This window comes from Eleginops maclovinus, chromosome 16, assembly GCF_036324505.1.
Source record: "Eleginops maclovinus isolate JMC-PN-2008 ecotype Puerto Natales chromosome 16, JC_Emac_rtc_rv5, whole genome shotgun sequence".
Lineage (NCBI taxonomy): Eukaryota > Metazoa > Chordata > Actinopteri > Perciformes > Eleginopidae > Eleginops > Eleginops maclovinus.
Window position 1 is genome coordinate 11,438,148 of NC_086364.1, and position 15,872 is coordinate 11,454,019.

General features: G+C 39.6%; 1 protein-coding gene across 2 annotated transcripts in view; it reads left to right on the top strand.

The window, feature by feature from the left end:
• si:ch211-51c14.1 (protein kinase C and casein kinase substrate in neurons protein 3) overlaps positions 1 to 11,292 on the top strand; it is a 12,527-nt gene extending 1,235 nt beyond the window's left edge. For both annotated transcript variants that reach the window (XM_063904773.1, XM_063904772.1), the window contains exons 2-10: positions 1,409 to 1,476; positions 6,075 to 6,231; positions 6,329 to 6,564; positions 7,437 to 7,592; positions 7,685 to 7,860; positions 8,594 to 8,714; positions 8,793 to 8,863; positions 9,015 to 9,094; positions 9,608 to 11,292. In XM_063904773.1, the coding sequence (XP_063760843.1) occupies positions 1,417 to 1,476; positions 6,075 to 6,231; positions 6,329 to 6,564; positions 7,437 to 7,592; positions 7,685 to 7,860; positions 8,594 to 8,714; positions 8,793 to 8,863; positions 9,015 to 9,094; positions 9,608 to 9,717 (1,167 nt within the window). In that variant the 5' untranslated portion in view covers positions 1,409 to 1,416 and the 3' untranslated portion in view covers positions 9,718 to 11,292. The remainder of the gene's footprint in view (positions 1 to 1,408; positions 1,477 to 6,074; positions 6,232 to 6,328; positions 6,565 to 7,436; positions 7,593 to 7,684; positions 7,861 to 8,593; positions 8,715 to 8,792; positions 8,864 to 9,014; positions 9,095 to 9,607) is intronic.
• Positions 11,293 to 15,872: the final 4,580 nt, after the last annotated feature.

Here is a 15,872-nt window from a genome sequence, read left to right on the forward strand (position 1 = left end):
CTTATGTACCGTTGGGATTGAATTCACACAGGAAGTTTGCATGTGTCATGAGGTTGGAGAATACTTGCAGGAATGCAGCAAATTATTTGCTATTAGGCAGGCAGAGCAGAGAACATCCACCCCCATGTTCCTCTCAAAATCAGCCACTGTCATACCCAGAGGAGAGCCTGCCATTGAGGAGACAGGAAGTCCAGGTCAAGGGTTAAAAGAGAGGAGATTCATTATTTGTCTGCTCCCTGCAGTCCTCAGGGTTGTGTAATCTTCGAAACCTCTGCATCAGACACAGGACATACGCAAGCTGAGGAAGACTAAAGCCTGGAAAAGACACACAGCATTATGCTCTTAGTGGAGCATGTGATGCCCTGTGAACCGCAAGACGTGGAGGAAAATCATTGAATCTAATTTTGCGCCTAACAGAGCCATAGAACAGAGAGATACTAACTGCAGGGAGGAAAATCAGGCAAGACATGAAGGCTGTGTCTTAGTGGAGTTCAGTATTTCATTGAGGGAAACACCAGAAGGCAAAACTGCTGTGTGCTTGAATATTTAACTGGAAAAGTTACTTTTTTAGAAGTGGAACCAGACAACCATAAAGTAAAATTGAAAGATCAGAAATACACTTCAGACGGAACTTCTTATGCATTGCAAGTTTGTCTGTGTTTTTCAGTGAGTCAGAGCGGATGATAGGATTTGTTGCCCCCAATTTATTTTAGGATAGCTCATGTTTCGAAGCAGCATTGCTGGGAGAGGGTACTCCATGCTCTCTGATCTAGAATGTGAGACGCTGCTTTGATTAACTGTACACCTCATGGATTAAATGTACTGTACCCATCAACTTTCACATTGGCAACTCTTCTGGGGTGTCAAAGCCTCCATTGGATGATTCAGTTGCTGACAAATGCTGATAGACCCTCATATACATATACTGTGCATTAGAGAGGTGTTACACATTTGTGTCTGTAATTTGACGATACTTGAGGGGGACTTTATTGCATCTGACAAGCCATGTTCTAGCTACAGAAAATAAATGATTGATAGCACAAGGTTTCCTATTGGATATGTGGTTTTTAAATTATTCCCATATGGAGGGATGTGTGCTAGAGGTTTTGAACAAAAAAGGTGGGGACATTATCATTTATATATAAAGTGTATATCAATATGAGTCAATAACATTCTCCAACTGGGTTCACTTTTCAGCCGAATGCATAAGATTTTTCGTTAAGAAAGGCTTCTTTTATAAAACATACAATACGTCTGACTCAGATACTTATTAATTGTTCATACCATAGCCAAAAAGCCCCAAAGCCGTCATTACCTGCACTATAGAAGCTGATTACAGAAAGGTCAGTGTGTATATATATCCCAAATGATAACATCTGAACTAATCATATACTCTTTACTCTCTCAGAGAACAGGATGTCGACGCTACCATCAGAAAACAGCATTGAAGATGCCAGCAATCGTAGCTTCTGGATGGTAAGACTTTGTGTTTTGTGTGTTGCTCTGTCTTTGACTGTTTAACTTTAGAGTAAGCGTAAGAGACGGATCCACAAGATGGCTTACCCCTAGTCTCAAGACTCAATGACCTTCCTGTCATAACAGACTAAACTGTTTTGTGTTAAGGCTACGTATCAGTGTGAACGAGGCTGTGCTTTCATTTTTAAATATGAATACTATTGTACACTCTGAATAGCCTTGCTTGGGTTAACTGTGCCCCAGGAAGGTTTTTGTGATAGTACTCAGCTCATTAGGTTTTTGATTGTCTGTGTTTGCTCGACAAAGTGTAGCAAAGGGTTCTTGTCTCTAGGGGATCCTGGACACGTTCTTTTTCTACTCCACTGCTCTCTGCAATATCCTTGTCGTGCTACAGCGCTGCAGCATGATGTTTTTATTTGTCATGCTTTCTTTTTGACAAGGAAAAATGGTCAGCTCCTAAACAGAGATAAGATATATTTTAAAATGTTTTTTAAATATTACATTCATTTGTCCAAAGTGACATGAAAGGAACTTTTGCTATGGACTTTCTGAAGCCTTTGCTGATGGCAAGTGTAAAATAGTTCTGGTAGGTAGATTTAGTTAATTAACACATAGTGAGGCTAGGTGTGACACTATGTCTGTGCTAACCCAGAGTTAACTGGCTGTAGCTTTATATTTACTGCAACAGTTGTATTGATCTTCTGATCTAACTCTCACAAGAGGACAAATAAGCCTTACCCCCAAGCTTTCAAGCTATTGTATTGTAAGGATATGTTAACATGAGAGAATAAACATGACAAATAAGAACAAATCATTATCAACATTAACACAATCGCACAATGAATTCCATGGTTGTTATTGCCAGCGAAGCTTTAGATTTTTTCATCTACAGCATCGGTATCAGTGAGAACTAGAAAAGTTAACATCACCAAGGCCATTAGTATAAGAGAACAATATTGCATGTATCTTCCCCACGATGTTGATTCCCTCCAAAATTGAGTGGGTCCTTTCTTGGCCCATGCTAAACCATCCACCCCAGCTTAATTAAATCAGGCCAGTAGAGTTTATCTGTGATCCTGCTGACGAACTAACAAACATAAACATAAACTCCCCTGCAGAAGTAATAATTCAGAGCACATGAAAACACACGATGAACTACACTGACAGCAGACTCAGGAGTGATTAAGAAAAGTTATTTCAATTAGACAAATAACCCTTATCGTTGTAAGTTTTGTTAATGTTCTCTAATTAATTACCAGTAATAAACATAATACTATCTTATTTTTGCTGAAAATAAATACAATTCTTTTCAGCATGCAGACACCACAAAACAGTAGTGTGTTTTAAGACTCACTACTGTTTTGCCACCATGTTTTAAAGGTGTAAACACCTCAAACATTCAAAGTGCCTGACTATCTTACTTAAGTATGCTACCGCTTTAATAATAGCTTTGTCTCCAGTTGGCCTAGATGCGCTTCCCTACTTTTATGTTTCCCCTCCTGTAATTTTGGCAGCTTCCTGTTGTGTTGGATGTGTTTCCAGGCCAGTTCTCGTCTGTGTCATCCTGCCGCCATGCTCAAGGCTCCCGCTGTCATTAGCTTCAAACTTAAGCTCTTTTTGTTTTAGATTTGCACAGTCACCACCACTTTAATTTACAAGATTGTATATGCTGTAGAGTGTGTTTTGACAGTGCGGACTCTGCCGTGGGCCCACACTACAGTATTACTCACTGCTGATTACATAGAGTCGCCTGTGATCAGAGACATGCTCAGGCTCTAATGTTGTGTCTCTCAAAACACATCCTTTTTGCTGATTTCATATTTAAAAGAGAATATGGTGGTGTGTTTAATATCTGTAACAGACTCTGTAAATGTTTGATTGAGTAGATTAGCCTCTTCTTTTATCCATAGTTGAATGCTGTAAAGCGTCTCATGAAATGATTTGTGCATTGATCTATATATCTTTTTAAATGAACAGAGTTTGCTTCTACTATAGCTACTATGCTACTTCCATTTCTGTACCTACTACTGCTACTATTGCGACTGCAGCAACTATACTTCAACGTTTACAGCAGCCATTAGTAGCTTGATAACTGCTAATAAGACTGCTGCTGATGCTGTAGCTCTTCTGCCTGTGTTTCCCACTACTCTCTCGGTGCACTGACACGCTTCATAGGCTGGATAGGATTGGTTATATACATGAAATTAGATTTTATAATGGAGGACTGTGGACATTTTGTTGCTGCTGCGTTTTGTTGCTTGGACACATTCTCTGGTAGCTGATTTGCATCTGCCTCAAAGATTGGCCAACTGGGTCTTTGCAGCGTTGCCATTGGCCTCAAACTGGATTCCTCAGCTGTTTCTGTTTAATTCTCAGACGAGTGAGGAGAGTTAGTGCAAACCACAACAGAGGCAGAAAGAAAGAAAGTAAGGAAAGAGAGAGAAATGGGGGGCTGCTGATGAGAAGTTCCCCGATTGACTCTGATTAGGGCAAAAGGAAACTAGTGTTCATTAAAAGCATGTTTGACTAATATTCTTTCTTTGAAGACTGCAGAAAATACATCACTTTTAACATCTTGGTACACATTTTTATACATGCTGTGTTTTAACTCCTATGTTGACCAGGTGACACCTGAAGCCTAAAAAAGGAGACAAACATGATTTATATTAAATATCTACTCTCTCTCTATCTATATATATATAGCACATATACACTACAGCTGAAGGTTAATTTAGAATATATTAGAAGTGATTGTATGTAGTTCATGAAATGCTATTAAATAATTGTGTTGCAGATGTCTTGCATATTAATACAACTAGATATAGGTACTGTACCTATATCAAAAAAATAAATATAGCTGCTACCAATTATATGTTTTTGACATATAAAGACTAATCTGCTCCCTTTTTAGATACATTATTCAATTTAAGATTAATTGAGAGTCCCTTTAGGATAGAACACCTTGTCCATCAATCGTAAAAAAATAAAGAATCAGGTTGCATACTCTGACAAATCCAAGTTACTGTGGTCTGCTCGTAGTTAGGAGTGAATAGTTTTTACTCTGAACTGAAATATCATCTTACAGATATTTGCCAAAAAGAAATAAGTAACAGCATTGTGCTTTACAAAAGCATGAAGGAACTGAGAAAATATGTGTGCTGAGTATTGTGTGAAACACAATATTAAAATTAAAAGTTTGCAGACAGCGTGAGCTTAATTTATACACCATACACATACACCTGTTTGACAAGTGAAAGTAATCTGGTCACTGTCTGACTTATGTTCATTTTGTTGTATATGGAATAAACACATTGCTTCATATGATTTAACGTAACATGAAACTATACATTGTGTCTACAAACTTTCAACTGGCTGTCTAAATGTGTCAGTAACTAACAGATAGAGCCTGACAGAAAGTAAAAAGGAGAGTAGGAGTGAGTGCTGAGTAGGAGCTTACAGTGGTTGCCAGGAAAATTGCAGAGATTTCCAAATACGACTTCCACAAACAACACATTTGCTACAGATATGGTATTACATTCAGGGCCTTGCCTCTGCTGCCCTTCTGTCCTCCCTCACTGTCTGGGTTTTTATGTCCAGACCTCGTCTTCATGTCCGTTTACCACACCCTACGCTGCTGCCGGCATTAGACTTTACCACAGGAAACCTAATGCCAGTAAAGTGTCACATGTAGCGCACAGAGGGTTGACCTTAGACGGCTGCAGGAGTGTCATCCCTGTGAAAGAAGATGAGAATGCAAGCTGGACCTTTTTATTACAGACTGACCTGACCAGACCATGGTGGTAGAGGCAGTTCTTATACAGAGCTTTAACTAATAACATTAATAATGGCTACAATCCATTTAGCTCTGCTGGAAGCAGTTTAAGGATTTGTGCAGGTTGGCACCACTGACTGGGACACAGAGTAAATGGAACAAAGCAATCATTAAATGGATTAGTACAGATTTCAGGAAATACACTTATTCACTTTCTTGCTGAGTGTTTGATGAGAGGATCAATTTCACTCTCACGTCTGAACAGAAAATATCTGTCTGGGCCAGCAGCCTGTCAGTTTAGCTTAGCATAAAGATGGCAGAGAAAAATTGCCACTTGCCAAACAACCAAAAGAGACTACACAAAGTTAATGCACGTTGTATATACAGTAATATCAAGTAAAACACAGCAAATTGTCTTTATTACATTTTTTGAAAGGACAGAAACAAATAGATATGTTGTATATGTATGTTATTCTGTGATACTAAACAGTATAAGTATTGAGTTGAGTCTTGCTTGAACCATTTAAGTTTTCAGTGTTAGTTTCTAAATTAATTTGTCTGCATACGTTTTTAGTCTACATGCTGCTGCCTGAATAATGTGTGAGCAGATGTCCAATATGTATTCACTGACTTTGAAAAAGAAACTAACAGACCACTTAACACTTTCAAAGATATAGACCACATTGTCTTTTTTAATCCAAAACCAAGACATTATGTTGTTGGGTGTTTATACCAACTTTGAAGCTCAAAGTCTACTAAGCCTCCCTCCTTCCCATGTTTATTTTGCATAAACAGTTGATCTTACTCTCTCTTTGTGTCCTGGCAGCCTGGGAACTATCAGCCCACTGTGAAGCGAACAGAAGATGCTTTCCAGGCTTGTAATGACATCGTGGCGTGTTTCCAAGAGAGAGCTCGCGTGGAAAGGCAGTACGCCCAACAGCTCAGTGAATGGAGCACCAAATGGAAACCAGTGGTGGATTCCAGTAAGTATCTGCAACCCCAGCCAGTTTGTCCACAGCATGTAAACTGTGAGATCTCCCATTGTGATAAGAGATGGTAACATTATCTACTTTTCCTCAGGTCCTCTTTATGGATCTCTTCTGAAGGCTTGGCAGTGTTTTCTCTCCTCAGCTGACCGGTTGGCCTCCTTACACGCCTCCATCTGTCGCTCCCTGGTGTCGGAGGATGGAGACCGGGTCAGGACCTGGCAGAAGGATACCTTCCACAAGAAGTTATTTGGAGGCTTCAAAGAGTCCCAGGACATTGAGACAGGCTTTACACGTGCTCAGAAGCCATGGGCCAAGCGACTTAAAAAGGTCAGATTTTTCAGATTCAGAAGGCAGCTTCAGTGTTAATTTAAAGCTCTCATCTGAGACATTGATAGAGCATAGATCAATCCAGTTTTCACTCATAGATGACAGGTCACATTTAAAGATGTAAAATGCTTTATAAACCTACAAAGCTCCGTTAAAGTCCAATTGAAATTAAATATTTTATCTGACGCAGTACACATATGTGCCTTTTAAGTCATTTGTTCTGTGTTCTACAGTATGAGACCTAAGGGAAAACAATAATAGCTCCCTCTTGACAGAAGTTTACTGTTGGGGTGAAAGACAATTATAGAAATGTACCAATCAAAGTGAGAATAATTGCAAGCAGAAGACCCTTATCAAAGAGAAAGCGAGACACAACACACCGTGTATTGTAGGTTTTGCCAACAGCAAAATGCAGAAGAACAAAGTCATAAAGTTCCTTCAGACTTGGGTTGAAATCCTTTTTCTTGATTACATTTGATATTCAGAACTAAATAAGAAACAATCAAATAACATTTGTAGCAATTTGTTATTTTCTGTGATTTGAGAGCAGCTAGGACAAGAGGACATCCATCAAAAGAGAAATTAAATATTAGTTTCAAAAATATACCCAACCCCCTTAGACAATCAATACATCATACACACTTAAATAGATTGCAACATCATAATTGGATACTCATTTAGTAACAGGCCTCAGCTCAAAGTCAGTGTCTGACCACAGAGATATGCACCACTATTTCATTTTCGTCTCAGTTTTCAAAGTTATATTTCCATGTTTTTGCTCTTGAAAAACCCATGTAGTCATCTTCCTTTGTAAAGAGTTTTCCTCTTCTGTGTCCAACTGTAGATAAGGTATGTTTTTGTTTTGTCTACAGCTAGATAAAGTTAGGAGGGCATACCACAAAGTTAGCCGTAAGGAGCATGCAGCCAGGGAGCGAGAGTTACACGCTCAGGGAAACCCGGACGTCGCCATTGACAAACAGAAGAAGATCCAGGAGGAGAGAGAGCTGGTTCAACAGGAGGCAGAGAAAGTAGGTAACATCTCTCATCATTTTAGTTTTGCAGGTATTAGTTTAACAATTCTCAGGATTTCATTTTTGAATTTGTTTATAAATGGTTACAGGTTCGTGCCCGCTATGAGAAAGTCCTTGAGGAGGTGAACCGCTACGTTCCACGCTATATGGAGGAAATGGAGTCCATTTTTGACCAATCGCAGGACGAAGAGCGCAAAAGGATTGTCTTCCTCAAACAGGCCTTACTCTCCATCCACAAACACCTGGACATTACCAACAATGAGAGGTGAACCTCAATGTGTTTGATGGTTGTTTTAAGTTGCCGTCTGTGCTGATCAGCTTTGTCTATACAGTAGTTTATAGTATGTGCGGCAGTATGTCAAAATCAGTCACTTGAGAATGACTAAATTAATAACATAATAGAGAAATAACTGCTGTTCCACTAGGAAATTATAAGAAAGACAGCAACTAATTTACTGAAATCTATGAAATCTGAAGGGGTCACAGAGGGATATAGGGTAGATGAGAGTAATTATATACTCTATTAATCTGCGTAATTTTTGGGCAACCGTTTACTTCAACCCTTTACTTTATGTCGGATGGCAGTGCAAGAAGATTAAGCGCTAATTACAAGTATCAATACACTTTAGTTATAGTATAAGCATCAGAAGATACCATGCCATTAACCATACAACTGCCCCATAAAGTATTCAACCTCCTACAGTCCTGCATGATGGGTTAATTTTTACCATGCTCAGATTACGATGCAATGTAAAGCCTCAAGAGCTAAATGGTCTCTTATGTCCTCCAATGATAACATTTAATCTGACAGCAGAAAAGTGAAGCATTTGTTCCATTTTCAGTTCAAGATTTTAGTGTAAGAGATGGTAATAAGTGTTTGGGTAATGGATAGCAGCCATGTTTTGTTTGGATCTGTAAAACAAGTGTAGCTCTTCATTGGTTTGCCTCCGCTTTGTATCAATTTTGATCCTCTCATTTACTCTCAACCTCTTCTTTAGTGTAAGGGCTGTGTACAATGAGCTCCACAACACACTGATGGCCATCGATGAGCATGAGGACCTTCGCTGGTGGAAAAACACCTACGGGCCCGGCATGCCAACTGACTGGCCTCACTTTCAGGTATTTAAGCTTTTGTCCTCCTCCATTTCTTGTTCTCAAATTGATGTTTTTTAACTGTGTTGTTCAAATTATTTTTAGGAATGGATACCTGAGAAGAAAACCAAAAAAGGGAAGAAAGAAGTAGAAAAGAAAGGCACAATTGAGAAGAGGTCAGTAAATGTTTCCCAATTTAATAGTTTGGCAGGATTTTGTTTTTACTGTGATCCACTGCGGTGTAGCTTTTGGTGTTCAGCAGATCAGACATCCATCTGTCTCTCCTATTGTTAAGTTATGTTTTACCATCTCTTTTTCTTCCTCTAGTGTGATGATTGGAGGAGTGAGAGTAAGAGCTCTGTATGATTATGTTGGCCAGGAGACAGATGAGCTATCCTTTAAAGCAGGTAAACACACAAATACCACCCTACAAAGCTTACTTTACTGGACTGTATATAGAATTAATTATAGACAGGATGTGCAAGTGTATTCATATTGTGTGAATGTATTCGTTTATTCTATATTTATATTTCAGTTGTTTATTCTTCATCTGTTAAATTGTGTTTTTTAATTCATGTTTTAGAGCTGAAATAGTTAGTTAATTGATTGAGAAGTACATCAGCAACATCTTCATCAGCAACTATTTTGTCAATTAATTGAGAGTGTGGGCCATTTTGCCAACAATTAGAAGATTTCAGAAATCTTTTTTTCACTTGATCTACTATTTAGTAAAAATGATGAAGCAATCTGATGATGTCAATTTGATGACCAGGAGAATGTGATGGTCACTTTTGCTACATTTTATTATTGTATTTCATAGACCAAACTATTAATCAAGAGAATAATTTGCATTTTCATCAATAGTGTAAATAATTGTTAGCTGCAAACCTAGTTTTTATTTTATTTGCTTTTTCCTGCAGGTGAAGAGTTTTTGAAGATTGAGGATGAGGATGATCAGGGCTGGTGTCGGGGGATAAATGATGGTGGATGTGAGGGGCTTTATCCAGCAAACTATGTGGAGGTGGTGTAGTTGGTGCAAGTAGACTGAATATGAAAGATATTGTTACAGCACATGCTTCATTTTATCATGGATGTCACAATGTGTATAACATCCAATCAGAAACCAATGCTGTCAAACACCAAGTAGCTGTTAGCCAAAGGTCTGGTACGTGGTAAGAGTATGCTAACACTTATAAGGATGTTTTATCAAACAGAGACTTTTAAACTACCCAGGTCGTGTTATCTCTTGAAGGATTTTAAGAAATGTTTTAATATATATACAGTATGCATAGATCCTTTGTTTTGAAGCCGTATGATAACAATGCTTTAATGTATAAAATTGCTCTTAAGATACATTTTAAAACTAGCCATTTGGTGCTGAAATTGCAATACAGGACTGCGATTTCCTTTGAACTTTTTTTATTTCTTTGCACATCAACACATTGCTATAGTAATGCTCACAAAGCCTCAATATATGAAGAAAGTGACGCTAATACTGTGATGTTAATTGATCGAAAGCAGCAAAGCACACTTTGAGTAACCTGTGTTTCTCTTCTGTTTATCAGTGTTTAAAGAAACAGTTAAACACTATTAATAATAATGTTTTTTGATGAACACACAATAAATGTACTTAGTTTCTCTATGTTTCAGGTACAGGGGGACGCTCTTAGCCTAGCAGCATCAACACACATTCCAGGAGCAATAGTGCAGCCTTATTCTATCGTGTTTACTTAAAGTAACTATAATCAATATATGTTCCACTTATGTTATTACACCCCTTGCTTCTGTGGAACTTTATTGGATAATTCAGGCCTTTGTTTTGGTTTTTCTGCCTGCAACCTTTTGGTTAAGTCTCACCACTCTCATCAGTGTGGTTTTCAGCTTCAGCAGGCAGCTGCTTTTAGTGAAAATTGTAAACAGTATTAAAAAAACGACACCTGTGGAGCTCTGCATACCAAGGCTCAGGGGGAAGAGTGGGTTATCTCAGCATTTGTACCAATAGCCCTAGCACCTTGCATGGCATTTCTAACAACAGCAAGCTGTGAATGAGGGGCAAATTGTAAAGCATTATACCCAATAACATAGAAAACTGACATATAATCGCTGGTTATTCATGTTTTTTTTCAATCCTGATGGAAAGAGTCTAGGAGTTTCTCCCTGTTTCCAGGACTTATAAAAGCCAGAAGCCACTATCTATGCATTTATTTTCGGGACTAACATCCTCTAAGCATCAAGATGCTTAACACAGGAACATGTCCCAGACATTGCGCTATCTCTGCACAGAATGTTTAGAGATTAAACTGATATTCTCTACTTCATCATATTCTCAGTTTGATGCCAAACATTCATATTTGTTAGCATGTAAGACTGTTCCTTAAAGATAAGTATAAACAAATACTTTCTGTTTTTAATCATAGGTTGCTACAATGCATGTATAATGCTTATCATGGCAGTCATCTTTACCAAAGCAAGGAAACAGCTTCCATAAATTACTGGGTTTGCCTTCCTCTTGTCTTAGTATTCGTCAGCAGACTTTCTGTGTATGAGCTGTGTGAAGTAAAACTATGCGACTGCCTGTCTTTTGGAAATAAATTTGTAAACTGTATTATTGAATTCAGTATGGAAAGAATGACAGTGTTTTTGTGTCTGAGAAACGGAGAGATAGTGTGTGTGTGTGTGTGTGTGTGTGTGTGTGTGTGTGTGTGTGTGTGTGTGTGTGTGTGTGTGTGTGTGTGTGTGTGTGTGTGTGTGTGTGTGTGTGTGTGTGTGTGTGTGTGTGTGTGTGTGTGTCACTATGGCATCATCCTCTAGTCCAAACGTGCCTTTCGAAATTAGTATAAGTGCAGAGCTGAGCTGTCATTGACACACACACACACACACACACACACAGACATACACACACACACACACACACACACACACACACACACACACACACACACACACACACACACACACACACACACACACACACACACACACACACACACACACACACAGAATGAATCAGTTTTAGGACTTGTGTCCGTGTCAAGGGAAGTCTATCCAGGTCAAACGCTGCTCTTTATTTTGATGATGCCACCATGGAGTCAGATGTTGCCTGACATCAACACATGGCCATCAGCCAAGCACAGTCCCATTCCACTGTTTGTGTTTGAGGCAAACGAAAGGGAGAAGTGCAATAATAAATCCTTGTATTTTGTTACAACACACACTTCTTTTCAAGGAAATACAATAAGCCAGGAGTGTGTAGGAATGTCAGTTTCCAAGAAGTAATGGAAATAATGATGTCACCCTGGAGGGTATCTTTCCTTACCTGATGACAGACTTCTTAAGTGTAGACGAAGATTGATCTGTGACCATAAATACAGGTGATAAGAACTGTAAGAGCCTGAGATTCACTGACAAACTGACATACTTTGTAAATAAAGAAAAAAAGAAGGACTGATGCTGGCCGCTTGTTTTTCGAAAGGAAGAAACGAGCCAGCGCATATGGGATTCATGAGTAAATGTGTCTTTTAGAACGTGAAATAAAAGGAACGTCAATTTCTATGGATAGATCGGCCCATATGCTCAACTGTTTCCTTTGAGCATCCCCTGACTGCATCGAGTAATAGTTTGTCACTGTAAGGAGGTGTTGCCAGGAACCATCTGTCAAGAAGCTCAGCAATGACTAAATCCTTCATGACACCTAAAAATGCACTAAGGTGAAAGAAATGCCACAGGCAGTGATTGACTGCAAGTGGTAAAAAAAAGTGACTTTGTCATCCTTCATTTTGTTTTCAACAAGCTGAAGAGTATATTTATGGGAAATGACAAACGTAGTCCATGACCTGAGAACTAGTTTTCCGCAGTGGAGAGCTCTGCCAGCTCTGTTATGGTGCAGACTGTATTTTGTCTTGGCTTTGATCCACCACACCCTTAAAATGAAAAAAAAAATATTACGCTGCCAATCCTGAGTGATCACACTCGTATTCAAATAAGTATGTTTTTGTTAGGAGTGAAGCCTTTGGTGCTGAAACAATCCTCATTAAAAGTTTGATCAAATGTAAAAATAACGTAAACACCACATAATAAGAAACAAACAATGTACACAATATCAGCTCTAGACCTTTTATTTGCCAGTTTCATTTGTTGACAACTTTGGACACACACAAATGCTTGTGGAGATTTGATCTCAATCAACGCTCAATGTCTTTTTCTGTAACATTAGAGGTGTAGGGTGACATGTTTTTCAGGGCGAATAAGTTGCTAAGCACAAAATTGTACTCTGAACTCTGCTCATTGACATTCATTTGATCCGGCTCATCTATATTGTAGGTATGTTATCAAACAACCATTAACAGATGCTTGTATGTCAGAACAATAATGAGTGGAAATGGCTCATTTGCATGCTATATAGCCCATGATATTCAATTTGATACCACAAAGCTTTCAAATACAAACTGCTAAACAGTTTTAGCTAATGATATCCATGAGGCCAACAAGTTGACACCCACTCTTGAGTGCAGGAGTGCTGACCTCTTAAACTAACCCTATTTATCAGACTTGATTATTTATGAATGTTGACATTGTTTAAACTTTACAGCTAATGGGAACAGTCACAACTCTCTTAAGTCACATATTTTGCGTCTTCATACACTAGACAACTGGTCAGTGGCGGCTCCTGACAAATTTCTCAGGGGGGGCAAAAGTTGTGATGATGGCTAAGATGACCCATTCAATGGGTAAAATAATAATAAATAAAAGTCAGATAGCCAGCTTTACAGTGTCACATCTCATTGTTTAATTTGGTTTTCAACCACTAGATGCAACCCCAGACATAAAATATACAATACATTTGGTTCCACAATAAAACACACATTAACAGATAGTTTGTCATCTAATAGTTTGCCCTTGAAATCACTTTTAGCACAGTCTACAATTTATAGCCATCATGGATGCCATAGCAATAATCAAATCAAATTATACTATAATCAAAACTGTAATTAATCAAAATTTTCCAGAACATATTCCATTGAATCATCCGAATCGGCGGTCTCCGCCAGACGCGCGCGCTGTACGTCCGAGCACGCATCAGTGCGTAACTGCGTATGACGAAATCACGTTAGGGCAAGCCCCACCGGAGCCCATAGAAATGCATTGTATCGTTCGATTTTTGAAAAAACGAGTCTCAACATGTAAGTCTATGAGAGCGCCTGGGGCGATTTTCAATCTGACTGATATCGCCCCAAGGGGGCGGGGCTACTGGTTGGACAGTGACATCCAGGCTGCTGATTGTCGCAGCGATATTCAGGCTGCTGTTTGGACTATACTATTAAGACTTAGACCGGCAAAATAAACTCTTTTCTCTCTTTTTTTTTTTTTTTTTTTTTTTTTCGTTTGGCTTAAGGAGGGCGGTGCACTATCGCCCCCTATGGGCCAGCCGCCCCTGCAACTGGTGTGATGTTGTCCTGTTCATCTGCAGGGGGAGCTAAAGGATCAGCAGCACAACCGTCAGCGCGCCTGTCTTGAGGAGAAATATGCTCGCTGGGGTGGCAGCATAATGGGAAAATGTCTTTATTCCCTCATCTCTCATGCGGTGACAGGCAGAACTTTAGGTTGCCATGGAGAGAGCTGTTGAAATGGGGCCATAATTAACAGAGCCACAGAACTTGGTTCAATGACTCATTACATTTCGAGAAGTTAATGAGGAAATCACATAGCTCCTCGAAGGCGAATGACTCCATATGTGTATAGTGTGTACATATGATAAACGTTTGAAGTCACATCATGAGGTGAAAATAACTGTACACTGCTGCAGCCTGTTCTGCAGGGGTAATGATGAGCATGTGATCTTTTCCCATGCAGTTGAGAATGTGTGTATGAGACTTTAAGTGTGTGTGCTCACTATCGTTTGGTGGGAGCGTTGGTTGTGTAGATGAGTAGATGACAGTGAGGGAATGAATCACCTCATCAGGAAGACACAAAACATATGAACATTTTCTCAGGTTGTCACATGCCATGCTGTATACTGTCAAGCTCATTGCTCCAGATGTACTTTGGCGTCTTCCCCACTCCCCCCTCCCCTCCCCTCTCTTTCTCTCTCTCTTTCGCTTTCTTCCTCAGATCCTCTCTCTCTCCCTCCATCTCCCTCAACCTGCTATCCACAAGGTCATGCTGCCCTGGGGAGGCTCCTGTCACAGTTTAGGGACAACAGTGGGCACGCTTGGGGGGGGGGGTTAACAGAGGAGCTAAGAACACAAATAAAGCTTATAAAACACCTGTAGACCAGCCAAGAGCACTTGAGCACAAACCGTCTCTCACCATTTGTCTCAAGGATGTCTGTTAAATCCTACTCGTCTCTTAACAACACGAAGGCTGATGGTGGGGTATGCTCCCCCTGGTAATGCAGAGCCAAGGAAGCATTTAGAATACCAAAGGTGCAAAGAGTCCCCGGAGCAGTGCTGGGTACGATGAAACTGAAAGCAGTTCAAAGGCCACTCCAGAGACCAGTCAGGGCCATGGCGACAGACCTTGGGTACCAGCCTGCGGGGGCCACATTCATGTAAGGTCAACCAAGGAGAGAGGTAAGAAAAGCTCTTTTTGGCCTTTGAATGTATACACATGCTATTATAACTGCCCAAAAATAATAAGCAATCCGGAAAATGGTTATTTTTCACATTTCAATTAGCCTAATTAAAGAGAGGTCAGCAAGCTACTCAGAAGAAAGGCAAGCACTACAGTACAGTGTGTATGAGTACGTAGAGAGACTCTCCAAGGGGTTCAGCTGGAACACTGCATCAGCAGCAAGAGAATGAGAAATTAACCATTTGCTTTCTTCCCTCGCCATACTTCAGCAGATACACAATCTGGTCAGTGAAGTGGCTTCCAGAAGGGCTGCAGAATGACAGTGTGTCCATCAGTCATTTACATCTCTGATTCTTTGTTATGAATTGTTCATTGTCCTAAGATGTGCTTTTCACTGTCAACAAAAAGGCAATTTCCGCATCCGTTCATTGTCAATTTAGTTGTTGTTGTATTATCGTATAGATGTGAAAGAAATGCTGGCACTGAAACAGTTAAGTGTAAGTTCAGCATCCAGTCTTATAGTGAGAGCCAGATGGTCATGTAGAGCACTTATGGTGACATGGACCTACACAGCTCCCCCTGCTGGAACTCACACACACACACACACACACACAC